The 14,608-nt window shown below is 35.6% G+C and overlaps 1 protein-coding gene across 1 annotated transcript; it reads right to left on the reverse strand.

Moving 5' to 3' along the window:
- Positions 1–423: 423 nt before the first annotated feature.
- LOC133521583 (zinc carboxypeptidase-like) lies at positions 424–10,179 on the reverse strand. The gene is made up of 9 exons (XM_061856620.1): positions 9,483–10,179; positions 8,922–9,055; positions 7,765–7,840; positions 6,837–6,993; positions 5,432–5,592; positions 4,792–4,879; positions 2,656–2,858; positions 1,522–1,609; positions 424–845 (listed from the first exon to the last, which is right to left on the reverse strand). The coding sequence occupies exons 1-9, from the start codon at positions 9,744–9,746 to the stop codon at positions 658–660; spliced, it is 1,359 nt and encodes a 452-aa protein (XP_061712604.1). The 5' UTR covers positions 9,747–10,179; the 3' UTR covers positions 424–657.
- Positions 10,180–14,608: the final 4,429 nt, after the last annotated feature.

Consider the following 14,608-nt stretch of genomic DNA (forward strand, 5'->3'; position numbering starts at 1 on the left):
TCTTTCAAAATCATATTCCTACAGCCTCAACCAATTTTATAAAGTTGGACTACTTGTGGAGTCTCCTCTGTCTGTCGTGCCACAACATCCTAACTGACGGCGTTAGTATAGCCTCTCCTGTACAAAGAGTGCAATATTTTATAATTATAAAGCGCCATATATCTTCTACATCGCTCTTACGAAGTTTTAATTATCAGTACTCTCTCTCTCTCTCTCTCTCTGTTTCTACAACTTTATCCTTTAAATATCGAATAAAAAGTAATTAAAATTAACGCCGTCCCAGAATAATTGTACCCTTTTGAATGCCATTCGAGCAACCCGCGGGGAAAATGGTACATTTACACTAATTTCTATCTTGTCGCTGTCTCGGAAATATTATTATACTTTTTTTATCGTTCTTATCGAAAAAGGAAATACTCAAAATATAGTATTACAGGCTTTATTGATTTCTTTAACATTGGTAGTGCGTACTTCGAAATCTTTAACTACACAAAATATAATCGAAAGTTCGACTATGATTTCGCTTAGCATTATGTGAAATTAAATATAAAAGTTTATTCTTAAAATCTTTACGTAAACAAACTCTAAAATATCCTTCCCTCTGTATGTGTCAGAAAAAAACTAAGTAAAACGGCCTTAATAAAGAAGGACAGTAAATTATTTGTAGTATCCAAGATTCCCGGCTTCCTTAAACAGTCCCAACATCATCTGCGTGACCTCGTTTCCTTGCTGGTAGATCAGCGCTGGTGGCCAGTAGAAGTAGTACCCTCTCAGCTCATACGTGTACACCAGTTGAGTTCCAAGAGCGAACCGCACCCAGTCCATGCTGCCGCCTGAGGCTTTGTCTGAAAAATAAGCATTACCTTTTATGGTTTCAACATCAACAAAATTACCCCATTTTGTCACGCATCGTATTCATTTTGTCCATTTTGTATAGGTACTTGTTACGTGGGTACTTTTTTTTTGTCACCATCTCCGTCGATGCTATCGTTACCCCAATTTTATCGGGTTGGCTTGGATCTTGGTTTAGGTTACTATTCAATTCGTAGAGTCACTACACCAGTTATAACGTAAAATTACACGCTTTCAATATAGTAATTTAATACAGAATTACACCTTCACTCTGATGTCACTCGTAGCAAATCAACTATCATTACTGAATGGTGAGTGTTATTCTTTGGACCAGGAACATGGTCACAATCTAGTGAAAACGAAAATTATAATCTCTTATATTTAAAATGTAAGTGTAAAAGCTCTTTAAGGACCTTTCAAAAAGGTTAGCAGAGGTCACCGGCGACCGCAGAGCTGGCAGCTTCCTCGCTCAAAGAATTAGTCTTGCAATACAGCGAGGAAATGCTGCCAGTATCTACGGCACCATGCCGCAGGGGGATATTTTTTAGTATTTTATTTTAAGTTTAGTATTATTTATTTTTAGATTTAAGTAGGTTTTAAGTTTTATAGTGTATTCTACAAATTGTATAGTCATGTTACTCGAAATAAATAAAGTGTAAAATATCTTACATAGAACTTCCGCAGCGGTAGCAGGGCCATCATATTTAGCATGATTCACCTTATACCCGTAGTCTAAAGATGTTTTGCCGATTGTTACCTGAGAAACAAAACAAAACGTAAATTAAACATATTAAGTCATTCTCATTTGTAAACTTGTCAAAAATATAAATAATTAGAGTTAAAGGCGCCTAGCCTTTCATAGATAGCATACACCAGAGAGTTTGGGACGGGTGGACGCCGTGGCCAGGTGGTCTTGTGGTCAGGACTCAGGACGTTAGCCGCGTAAGCTGAAAACGCGGATTCGATTCCCGCCTCGGCCACCGGTGGACTGGACTCTTATTCTTTAGTGTATGATGTCTATTTCAGTTTATAAATAAATACATGTAATTTGATTCTTAATTTTGTTTACATAATTATAGGCATCGATTTCTGAACAATCTGTCACCGATGACCATAAATAATAAATGGAAAGGCGCCTATACTCTGTATCTTTAGGTATTTAAATAAAATTAAACAAACAAAATGTACATTTTCGGGTAGTTATAACATTTATGAGTTAACCAACCAAATACAAAACCGCCTGGATCTGCCACTGAACGACCTGACTTTAACCTACATTATTTGATCATGTAATGCTTTCATCTACGCTCAACTGGCTTAAGGAACCATTTAAGGGTAGATTTTGCTTACTTTTATTATACCTAAAGATACAGAGTATAGGTTGCCTTAATATCGAACAATATTATAAAGTGACATCAACTGGATGAAAGATACAAGAGAGTACAATCAGCAAGTCGTGAGCATTACAAAACACCTTTATTTTGGTTTGTATGTATGTTTTGGGTCAATTTTTGCAAGCTATAAATTAGACTTCCCGTTATTCGATTAAGCTGAAACTTTGCATACATATGAAAGTTGGGTGACAAAGTGACAATGCAATATTATGGTACCATCAATGTGAAGCGATGATAGACACAGGAGGTGGCTATAGGAACTCTGTGATAAAACAACGTAACCTAGTTGTGTATAAGTTTGTTAGAATTATCTCTATGAGTATTAGTTGCCTGTTGAAAGAAAAATACAGTCAGCAATAAAAGCTTGTATCAAAAATTACATTAATTACAAAAAAAATATTTTACTTACCAAGTCATTGTAGTTATCGTTATGCTCCTCTGAGTCCGAATAAGGAAGCAGCAGCATCTGAGCATCCGCGTGAAAAGCAATGTAGCCGAGAAGGTTCTCCACGTTAGAGATGTACTTGGACAGGGTTCGGGTCTCGATCTCGGAGAACGGCTTGGAGCCGCCGTAGACTTGGTAATCGCAGGGGTTGTCGTTCGCGCCGTGCTCTGAAAACCAAAAACCAACAGAGTTGAGAATTAGGTCATTAGATAGGTATTTCTATGTACTTCATTTCGTTCTATAGGCACATAGCGGAATTCCATTGCAGAACTGAGATATTTGTATTTTTGTCAAAATATTATCACCCTTATTACCTGGGCAATAGAGTCCACCGCTGGGCGAGCTCGGCGAATGGTTTGCCGCGCTCTCAGCGGTGCGCAAACATCTGCCCTGCAGTTATTAATTTGCCTACTTGGAGTCTATAGCGTAGTTAATAAGGGACATTTTGACTAAAATACTAATATCTCAGTTCTGCAATGGAATTCCGCTTGGTGCCCATAGAACGAAATGAAGTACATATAAATACCTATCTAATGACCTAATTCTCATTTCTGTTGGTTTTTGGACGAGACTCCATACTAAGCTGCTCATGGTTTTTTGTTTGATATCTATGAAAAGTGTTTTTTAAGGTATGCGATGATTTGAGATTTGCATTTTTGAGATGAGTGACTTTCACTATGAGACTTTCGACTTCAAAATAATGTTTTTTATAAGTATGGAAAATTAAAGGCTTACCACTTATCTCAGGCACAAAGGAAAACTTGTTAACCTAATAACTACTTACCAATTGAAGTTTTTTTTAGAACACAAACAGTCATATATACAAATGGATTTGTAGTACAATGTAGTGTACTTAACATACTTAAGTAACACAGACCTAGAGTGTCATTATTAAGTAGATAATGTTAACATACATAATAGAAGCAGAAAGAAAATGAAATCATGAGCCATACTTAAATTACCGATGTAAGTTATTGCCCCATTATAAAAATAAAACAGGTCTTTAGTAGATATCTATAGCACATACGTTTCAAATTGGAAAGAAATAAGATGCGTGATGCAGGTTCTGCCAGGAGTCAGAGGAGACTGCAATGCACATTCTCTGTTCCTGTGGACGGTGTGGGCGGTACGTATCGCAACCCTATGAGGCATAGAGCATTACGGCCAAGGAACCTTGAATTTCCTGTATTCAACGGGCATTAGTAACTTTAAAGGGCCGTCACAATAGATCACTGCATCGTCGACGTGATAGTCAAAGGCTTACAATACCCCTAATAATAATAACACACACGTACAAAATTAAATACAAGTAATTATCACATCTTAGATTTAAGAATAAATAACCTTCATTTAATACACACAAAGCTAAGTTTTCGTATTTGAACAAATTTGATCCAGAGAATTTATCAGATGTTATTGAACAAATTGAAATCGAAATTGGTTTGGTTTGATTTTAAGTTTGTTACGCTACTTCTATTAAACTTTACGTAGTTTTGGACTTGAAATGTCTAATTCATTTAACGTTGTTTGTGAAATTATTTCAACTCAATAATTCAGATCTTGCTAAAAATGGGTATTCGCCTAACCTATAAAGTATAATTTAACTACATATTTTGTGTGTTTGATATGTATATAGGTACTTGACAAAAACCATTCATGGCCGATACAACGTCCCTTCCGACTTCCCGAAATTTCCTTTTACATTTTATTTTGTTGTGAGTGGACACTGACTGAAATTGATTAGTGAGATAGAAGATCGGAGAAGATATAACGGGTCCGCTCAACGAAGTAAACGCAAGTAATTTTATCTCACTGACAAGTACTGTTAAAATCCCTTTTATAATATAATTTGGGTGACAATGCAATGCAATGCAATACTCGTATTGTCACACAGGAGGTAACCATAGAACTAGGAACTCTGATAAAACAACGCCACCTAAATTGTATGTGGAATTGTTTGAATTGTCTCGATGAGTATTACCTAATTCCTCGTTGGATGAAAAGTACAGTCAGCCATAAAAATGTTCTAAAATTGAATTTTTTGATAAATACTAATTTTATCATAGTTACTAGAGTTGTAATAAAAAAATAGTTTCTTACTAAGCCAGTTGTAGTCCCAGTTGCGATTCGGATCCGCTCCGTAGCAGCCGTTGCTTGATTTTGAACGAGTTTTTCTCCACATACGGTCCTAACAAATTCTTTATTAATGTATTTTTAGAAATTGTAAATATTTGGGTCAAAAATTTAAACACAAAAAAACAACTACTCCTACTTATTTGGCGCGATGACCCAAAATGAGTCTTGGTCTCCAACACAAAAGCACGCCATCGCCATTTTACCCGATCCAGGGCGAAAATCAAAGTTCGTCATTTGCGGGCATTTTTTTCTGTCACTAATTACGTCTTGGTAAAAGAGAAAAATCCCCGCAATATGCAAATTTCGGTTTTCGCGGTAGGCCTTCTACGCGGCTTCGCACCAGCTTTCGATTTCATAAAAAAATCTAAGCCACTAAATTCAACTTGAATATAAATGATTCTTAAGAAGTTGGAAGTTTTATGTAAATGGTCAGCAGTTGCAGTTTGACAGTTGAATAGGTATTTTTGAATCATAATTAATCGCAAATGATATAATAATGATATGAAATAAAACAAGATATTTTTCACAGCATCGAAGCCAAATTAAGAACTAAGCAAATATAAAAAATATTAAAGGTACAAAATAAATCAAGTTTTAAACTTACTTTAGTAAAACTAAAGTGATAGCCATCAGGGTTGACACTCGGAAAAATGTGCCAGTCGAATTGATTCCGCAGGGCCTCAACGTCAGGGTTGTCGCTCGTGAGCAGTTGATTGATGAAATAGGTCGTTGTGGCGGGGGTGATCCATTCTCGAGCGTGGATGCCTGAAAAAGTTTGAGGGTGGTCATTTTTTCCAATATTTGAGACTTTGTGTGAAGGTTTTCTAATCAATTCTGCTGTGGCATCATGGTTCCATTTTTATCACTTGTCACTATCCCCGTCACTTTCGCGCTTACACACTTGTTAGAACATGACAGGCATAGTGACAAATGATAAAGAGCCGACCATCTTAGCCCTGCTCGACAACGATGTGTAATGTAAAATGTCATAATGTCATTATGTATGCATGTTAGTGTGTGGTTTCACTTATGTCATCGTACTCATCTACTTATGAGCTTTAATGTTGCCGTATACCATATTCTCACAGATTGCGTGCATTTAGAGTAAAAAAGCGCATTTCTAAAGAATAAATCACATTTTCCAAAATGGCGGCGGTTCCTAGAGGTCACCAAACGACAGATGGTCTAGACATGATAACAGAACCTTTTATCAATATACATATACATACTATATTTTAGGACTGCTCTCGAGATTTCCATCTTTGTCCTATTTCGATTATGCTAATACATAGTTAAAATCAGGATATAATATAACGGCCGGCGATGTCGTTAGGTATATACTTAATATATTCCTAACAATTCCTTTGTCGTGACCATTTCGTCGTACTTCCCCCTTGTAACAAATCTGGTCTAAAACAAATAAATAAGAACCGCTTGTCAGACTTAATGAAAACAAATGGTTTTCCTTTAGCCTTGTTGCCTATTGTATTGATTGTCATTCCCTTGATATGTGGGCCTTCGTAACTCTCCAACTACCAGCTCCATTCATTGCTGATACATCGGGGACATGATTGCAAGTACCTAACCTTATAAATGTTTAATAGTAAAACTTGCCGGCCTCAATGAAAACAGCTGGCTTGCCTCCGGCCCTGCAATCTGGCATGTTTTCCTCAGCCCCTTGACCTGTCGGCCCTTCGTAACTTTCCACCAGCTTCGTCCGTAACTGTATGGATAATAAAATAACTTGCCGGACTCGATGAAAACAGCTGTTTTGCCCTCGGCCCTGCCATCGGGTGTCTTGATCCTCAGACCCTTGATCTGTCAGCCTTCGTAACTTTCCCACCACCAGCTTCATCCGTAACTGTATCAATATTTAAATAATAGTAAAACTTTCCGGACCACATGAAAACAGCTGGTTTGCCCTCGGCCTTGCAATCCGGCATGGTTTTCCTCAGCCCCGTGACCTGTAGCCTTCCCACCACCAGCTTCATCCGCAACACTTAACTTACCGGACTCGATGAAAACAGCTGGTTTTCCCTCGGCCCTTCCATCGGGTGTGTTGATTCTCAGCCCCTTGATCTGTCGGCCTTCGTAGCTTTCCCCGCCAACCACCAACTCGGTCCATTGAGGGTATGTCACACTCATGTTATGGAGGTAGCCGTATATCTGTTGAGAATATAAGAATATAATTTTATAGTACATATATTATGGTGCGGTGCTACTTTACCGCCCTAGTGCGGTAACTAGTACTAGTACGTGCGTATGTCGAAAATTTAAAGGGACATATGTACTGTAAAACGTTGTACAATACACGAGCGAAAAGGTAATTCGCAAATCGTGTTGATTTAAAACACTTCCTTCGATCATGTTTTAACTTATCGCTACTCGTTGCCAATTTCCTACTTTTTGCACTTGTATCGTAATGTACTATTTCTGTTCTCCGTGCGAAAAGCATTAACTTTCGGCACAATGCGCTAAACGAAGTTGCCGCTTTTAGGCTCCGTCGAACAGGAAAATAGTATACACATCTCGGGCAGTAAATAAAAAAGCCTCTGTTTGTGGACCTCGGCTTCGCCTCGGCCGACAGTTCCGTGTGATTTGAGACATTTCTTACTTTACTGCACCAGGTCACAGATCATATAATACTACCAGGTAAATGTGATGTTACTTACTATTGTGGTAGATACTTCATTATTATTTGCAAACTAGAAATGCAGTTTAAAATTAGAGCGCTTCACGGATAAGAACTTTTTTAAACGAGATCTAGTTGCTTAAATTGATGATATCAATTTATACTCGTTTTACATGTTACATATTATAATACTATTGATACGTGGCGAGATGCACTCTTAACAAAAGTTAAGGGTTTGATTTGAAGGTTTGTGAAAACGAGCAGTGATACAAATAACAAAATATAAAAAGTGGGTTGAAACTTACATCATCAATGTCGTAGTATGCGGACCAGGAGAAACCTTTCTTCCGTAAGCTGGGAGCTTTTTCCTGCTGTATTATTCTACAAATACGTATAAAATATCAAAACTCTATTTAAAATATGCAATCACTTTTGTACCTTACAATTTGGTCAGAAAAGTACTTTTTCATCACACTTGCTATAAAAGATTTTATTTCATGCAGGGCAGGTGTACTGAAGGACAAGGGCCTATATTGGCTATATTGTTCCCGGGGGAGTTATGGATTGTTAAATCTTCTTTTTATTATGTCACTAATTTATACGAACCGAGTAGGTTAAAAGTAAAATACTTGTTTAAAGTCAAGGTATTTTTGTTTATGTTTCAAAATATTTAATATAATTAATTTCATAGCCGTTTAAAATTTGTTTGCACAATTTTTTTATCGTGGCTGAACGCCTAACGTGTAAATAAATGACAATATGGCGGACGGTTGTTTGAAATAGATAGATAAGATAATTTGTTTATTTTTTTGCCACAATACACACAGAAAATACAAATAATAAAATGACAAAAAAAACAAATAATACAAAATCAAACAAAAGAAACACAGATTTTTATAAAATAGAAGTATAAAGAAAAAAAAAACAGGTATATTGAATGAAATACATATAGGAAATTTTGTGTGTAATTCCGGCGGTAAGAATATTGCAAACTCGAGTCTTTACCTCGCTTCGCTTTTATTCGCTCTAACCTGCGATTGTCGTGAACTAACACCCTCGTTTGCAATATTTCACTTACCCCCCTCGTTGCACAATGTACTATTTCTGTTCACCGTGCGTAAAACGTCTATTTTTCTCTTGACTAAAACGTGTAAATACTTAATATTAAAACTACAATGTTGAGTTAGCCCTCTCATATTAAATTAGAACGATAGCTCCTGTATATCTTGACCTCCACCTCACAGTTAATAAATAAATAAATATTATAGGACATTATTACACAAATTGACTAAGTCCCACAGTAAGCTCAATAAGGATTGTGTTGAGGGTACTTAGACAACGATATATATAATATATAAATATTTATAAATACTTAAATACATAGAAAACACACAGTTACAAATACACAGTTGAGGTGATCTGCATGCTAGTGATATGTACTTAGATTAAATTTGAAACTCACTCTGATACATCGTCAAATACAAGCGTAGCTCGTAAGTTAAGCTTTTTGACGGTTTCGTCGAAAAAGTCGACTAGCTCCGGTGACACGAGGGTTTGAAGCGAAGTTGCACTGTAGCGTTTAATGAGAAACAATTCCTGGAATTAAAGTTAGGGTTGAAATTTAAACTAATATATTCTTGTCAGTACAAAAAAAAACATAACATAACATATTAATTCTATTATTATATTTTTAATTTTCGGCCGTGTTTTAATTTATCTTTCTATCTACTCGTTACGAATTTCCTACTTTTCTCTCTTGTATTGTACATAATGATTTCAATTCGGTACCAATAATGACTATCTATTAGGCATAGCATATCCTTATTTATAAATGGAGCTGAGTCTAAAACGGAGCCTTTAGTGAACTATTAAACTTTGATTATGAAGAAATATTAAGAGCCGAAAAAAGCTTATTTAAATACTTGAAAAATTGTTCAGTAATTTAGAAAAAGCGTTTACGTTCTAAAATTACTTGGAAAATTAATTTGAAATCATCAACTTTAGATGAAACAATAATACTTGCCTCAAACCTTTTTGCACTTTCTTCAAATCTATCAAGACTTTCTTTGTCGCCTATCACCTGATATTCTCTATAACCACTATACGTTTTGACATCAACACTGGCCGCAAATGCGTCCGCACAAAAATAAAATAGCAGCACGAAAAGGCAATTCATCTTTGCGTTTGCTTCGCGAAGCGGGTCAGCTATGTGCATTAACTTCGTGAAGTGGCTCAGATATGTATGTATGAACGATGCGGGTGAAATGAGAATGCTATTTGAGCCCATAAGTAGCTGCTTAAGTATTAATATTGTGTCATGTGTTTAAATTACTTTGCTGATAACGTTTACTATACAGGAATGGATTTGCTTGACTTTAAAGTGAATTTAATATTCGAGTCAGAAAACAGAAAACCGTAAAAAGCCTGCTTGGCTTGAAATTTACTTTTAGGTTGTGGTAGGTATGCTTATGATTACATTATAGAAACGGGACTTATTCGCATATTAAGTTTTAATTTTACTTCCGACGTTTCGAGGACGGCGTTCTCCCCGTGGTCTCGGAGAAGACTGGCTAAAGTTGACATCAACATCTTCTTGCCGAGGAAGTTTTTCTAACTAGCTGCATTTAGTCTTGTTTAACAACTTGAACGTTTCGACACACAACACTAAATTAAATTGAATTTTTCGACTGTCGATATTCGTTTCCGCTTACTACTAATGACTGCATTCCATGTCGATGAGATCCCCAAACCCTCGTCCCGATTGAAATTGCATTGCCAGATGTTGATGTCAACTTTAGCCAGTCTTCTACGAGACCATGGGTACAACGCCGTCGTCGAAACGCCGGAGGTAAATTTTAAACTTATACGCGATTAAGTCCCGTTTGTATAGTGTTTAAATATCGTAAAAGTTTAAATCATGTATGTTTATACTCGTATATCTGTATGCCGATTTCAAGTAGACCATCACTGCTACCATTGGTTGTAGTTTTCATATATTAAATCTGTTAGATAACACTAACCGAATGGTCAGCAAAATAGGCACATTTTATGCTACACGAAACATATATACATAAACTCACGCCTGTAAGCTGCTAGTTTATGTGCCACTTCTAGCAATTAAGGGGTTTAAAAAAATATGAAATTTTGATATTGCACAATGTGACAGGTTGCCAGCTCATCGCCCACAAAACACTTGAAACCATATCCCACAGTCGACTTCTACGATACCCACGGGGGAAAGGGGGTAGTGAAATTCTTAACCCGACACCACACCGGGCCGGGGCCGGGGGGAAACTTGAATTACTTCCTTACATATGAAATTATAGTCAAAGTAAATTAGTTGGGTACATGAATGGTTTTATATACAGGTTGTCCCGGTCCTTACAATTATAAAACAATTAACGAAAATGAACAGTTTCAAATAACTAACTCATCAAAACTTTATTCCAAACACTGAAAATCTTCAAAACGGTTTTTATTTTGTATGTAGTTAATATTGAGTAGATTTTAAAGATTTAAACATACATTCATTATTTTTTGAAACACGTGCACCTAATTTCATTTATTTTACAAAATATAAAAATATTTGTTAACATCTAAAATTTCACTTATAAAATAAATTACAATTAAATAAATACTAACAAAAAGTCCTCCAGATCTGTTCCCAGTGGTGCTCATAATGCTGACAATGCCGATTCTTTGTCCAATGAATGTGTCAGCCCATTAATTAAGTTACAAATTTAGGCCAGCACGCTTCACGAACAACACGTGAAACGATTTTTTTTCATTTGGTTTAACTAACAGAGTACGATTAATAACTAAAAAAAGCGGCCAAGTGCGAGTCGGACTCGCCCATGAAGGGTTCCTTTATGACGTATTAAAAAAAAAACTACTTACCTAAACTACTAGATCTCGTTCAACATTTTACCACTTTGGACACACATTTTACCACTTTGGTAGTGTCTCTCGCGCAAACTATTCACTTTAGAAAAAAATTATATTAGGAACCTAAATATCATTTTTGAAGACCTATCCATAGATACCCCACACGTATGGGTTTGACGAAAAAATTTTTTTTTTTAATTTTATGACGTATTAAAAAAAACTACTCACTAGATCTCGTTCAAACCAATTTTCGTTAGAAGTTTGCATCGTAATGTATACCATATATTGTTTTTAGATTTTTCATTCTGTTATTTTAGAAGTTACAGGGGGGGGGGACACACTTTTTTTTCACTTTGGGAGGTTCTCTCGCGCAAACTATTCAGTTTAGAAAAAAATTATATTAGAAACCTTAATATCATTTTTGAAGACCTATCCATAGATACCCCACATGTATGGGTATGTTGAAAAAAAAAAATTTTTTTTAATTTCATGACGTATTAAAACAAAACTACTTACTAGATCTCGTTCAAACCAATTTTCGGTGGAAGTTTACATGGCAATGTATATCATATATTTTTTTTAGATTTTTCATTCTGTTATTTTAGAAGTTACGGGGGGGGGGGGACACACATTTTTTCACTTTGGGAGGTTCTCTCGCGCAAACTATTCAGTTTAGAAAAAAATTATATTAGAAACCTTAATATCATTTTTGAAGACCTATCCATAGATACCCCACATGTATGGGTATGTTGAAAAAAAAAAATTTTTTTTTAATTTCATGACGTATTAAAAAAAAACTACTTACTAGATCTCGTTCAAACCAATTTTCGGTGGAAGTTTACATGGCAATGTATATCATATATTTTTTTAGATTTTTCATTCTGTTATTTTAGAAGTTACGGGGGGGGGGGGGGACACACATTTTACCACTTTGGAAGTGTCTCTCGCGCAAACTATTCATTTTAGAAAAAAATGATATTAGAAACCTCAATATCATTTTTGAAGACCTATCCATAGATACCCCACACGTATGGGTTTGATGAAAAAATATTTTTTGAGTTTCAGTTCTAAGTATGGGGAACCCCCAAAATTTATTGTTTTTTTTCTATTTTTGTGTGAAAATCTTAATGCGGTTCATAGAATACATCCACTTACTAAGTTTGAATAGTACAGCTCTTATAGTTTCGGAAAAAAGTGGCTGTGACAGAATCGGACAGACAGACGGACATGACGAATCTATAAGGGTTCCGTTTTTTGCCATTTGGCTACGGAACCCTAAAAACAGCGGCTATGTATTGTGTACATATGTTATCACTTATGACAGTTGTGACATCGCAGTAGCAAGTGCGAGGTTTTGAATAAAAACGAAGTACCTAAGTACCTATGTACCTAATGATATGTTTCGTGCTGAATTATTTTATAAGGAAATATAAATAAATAATAAATATAATACGGACATTCTCACACAAATTGACTAAGTCCCACGGTAAGCCAAGAAGGATTGTGTTGTGGTCTTAACATTTTAGTAAAACGTATGAAAATGAATTCATTTGGGCCTATATATTAATACTTATAAACATTATGTCATAAAGATGTGTACTTACAAAATGTATGTGCATAAAAAAATCGTACTGTAGGTAAGTACTGAAATCGCTAATAGATTATGTTATCGAATTAGAACCCGCTCAAATAAAATGGCGCAACATTAACAAGCATACTTCAATAATCTGCTTCAGCTGTTACCCACTTATTGGCTATCATAACGATGGACTGGAATTCCACAAACTTGCAAATAGTCTTCAATTGTACTAAAGTTTCAAAAGGAATGTCAACCTTATGTTTTGTACAATAAGGCGTAAATTATAATAATTTAAAAATATAGGTAATAATCATTCTCATTTCAATATTTGCTAACAGAGATGTGCAATTGTACAAGGCATAAAGGAAAATGTACTTAAATACCTTTTGCATCGATATTCAGTCTAACTAAATTGTTTATCTGATTGAATTTTCTATGTGCTATTCTTTAATTATTTTAATTTTATTTTTATAAATAGACAAGACAAGCTCAACTGGAACTGGGCTGGACATGTCTGCCGCATGCACAAGGAAAGGTGGGCCAAAATGGCTACTGAGTGGGACCCATGGAACACCATAGACGGTGCAGGGGTGCATGCAGACCGAAAGGAGACGGTGGGACAGCTTGCATTATATCCAAAATGGTGGGAAAATGCCAATGATAGGGTCGAGTGGAGAAAACGAGGGGATGCCTTTGCCCAACATTGGGACTCTAAAGTAGGCTAACAAAAAAATGGACAATAAGTAAACAGGCATTTCGTATTTTCGATTTTTTATTTTATTTCCACTCATAATCACGAACTCTTTCGAACCTAATTTGAGAAAAAAGTGTCAGGTATTGATAACTAATTGATTATAATTAATACAATATACTGTTTTGTCAAGACATAATACATATTTATTTTTAATATCACTTAAGTTTTTAACCCCTTACTGAATGTAATATGCATATTACAATGGTGGGAGGCGGTTACCCAAGCTGCCCAGGACCGGAGTCAGTGGAAGAAAATGGTAAATGGTTCGGTTGGATGGAAAGAAGAAGAAGAAGACTGCACGTAATAAAATTTGTTTGCTTAAATTTGAATTTCCATAGCTGTCAATAGAGTTGGATATCATTGGCACCGTATGTGGTAACATAACACACGCGTAATATATCATAACCATTACTTTATAATTCTCGAAAACTCACTTTAAAGTTTAATGAGAGTCTAATGTCTGTAGACTTTGAAACGAAGTTAAATACAATTCGCAGAAATTGTACTTAAATAACACAAACTTAGCGTCATTTACCTATATACACAGCAATATAGACGGTAAGTAATATATTATGAGTTTTCGTAGGTAGTCATCATAAATGTTATTTTTGGTTTGAAGTCTAGGTACATAATTATTTTCACATTGTCAGTCTTTTGAAAGGGTAAATGAATGGAATATTATTTCATAAATATTAATACAAAATAATTTTGAACTCTGACTTGGATCAAATCGCGCAGTGGTGTAAAGCAAATAATCTCGTTCTTAATTCTAGTAAATCAAAGTTGATGATATTTGGTTCTGATAAACTGCTGCGTGACAGCGTGACCCAGCGCCACCACAGGTTTCAGTCTCGGTATAGGTGGATTGTCAAAGAAAACTTTGTAGCCAAAGTAAATTTACTGCCATCTTTCGACAAATAATTAAAACTTT

Source organism: Cydia pomonella, chromosome 9 (genome assembly GCF_033807575.1).
Source record: "Cydia pomonella isolate Wapato2018A chromosome 9, ilCydPomo1, whole genome shotgun sequence".
In the NCBI taxonomy this organism is placed as follows: Eukaryota; Metazoa; Arthropoda; class Insecta; order Lepidoptera; family Tortricidae; genus Cydia; species Cydia pomonella.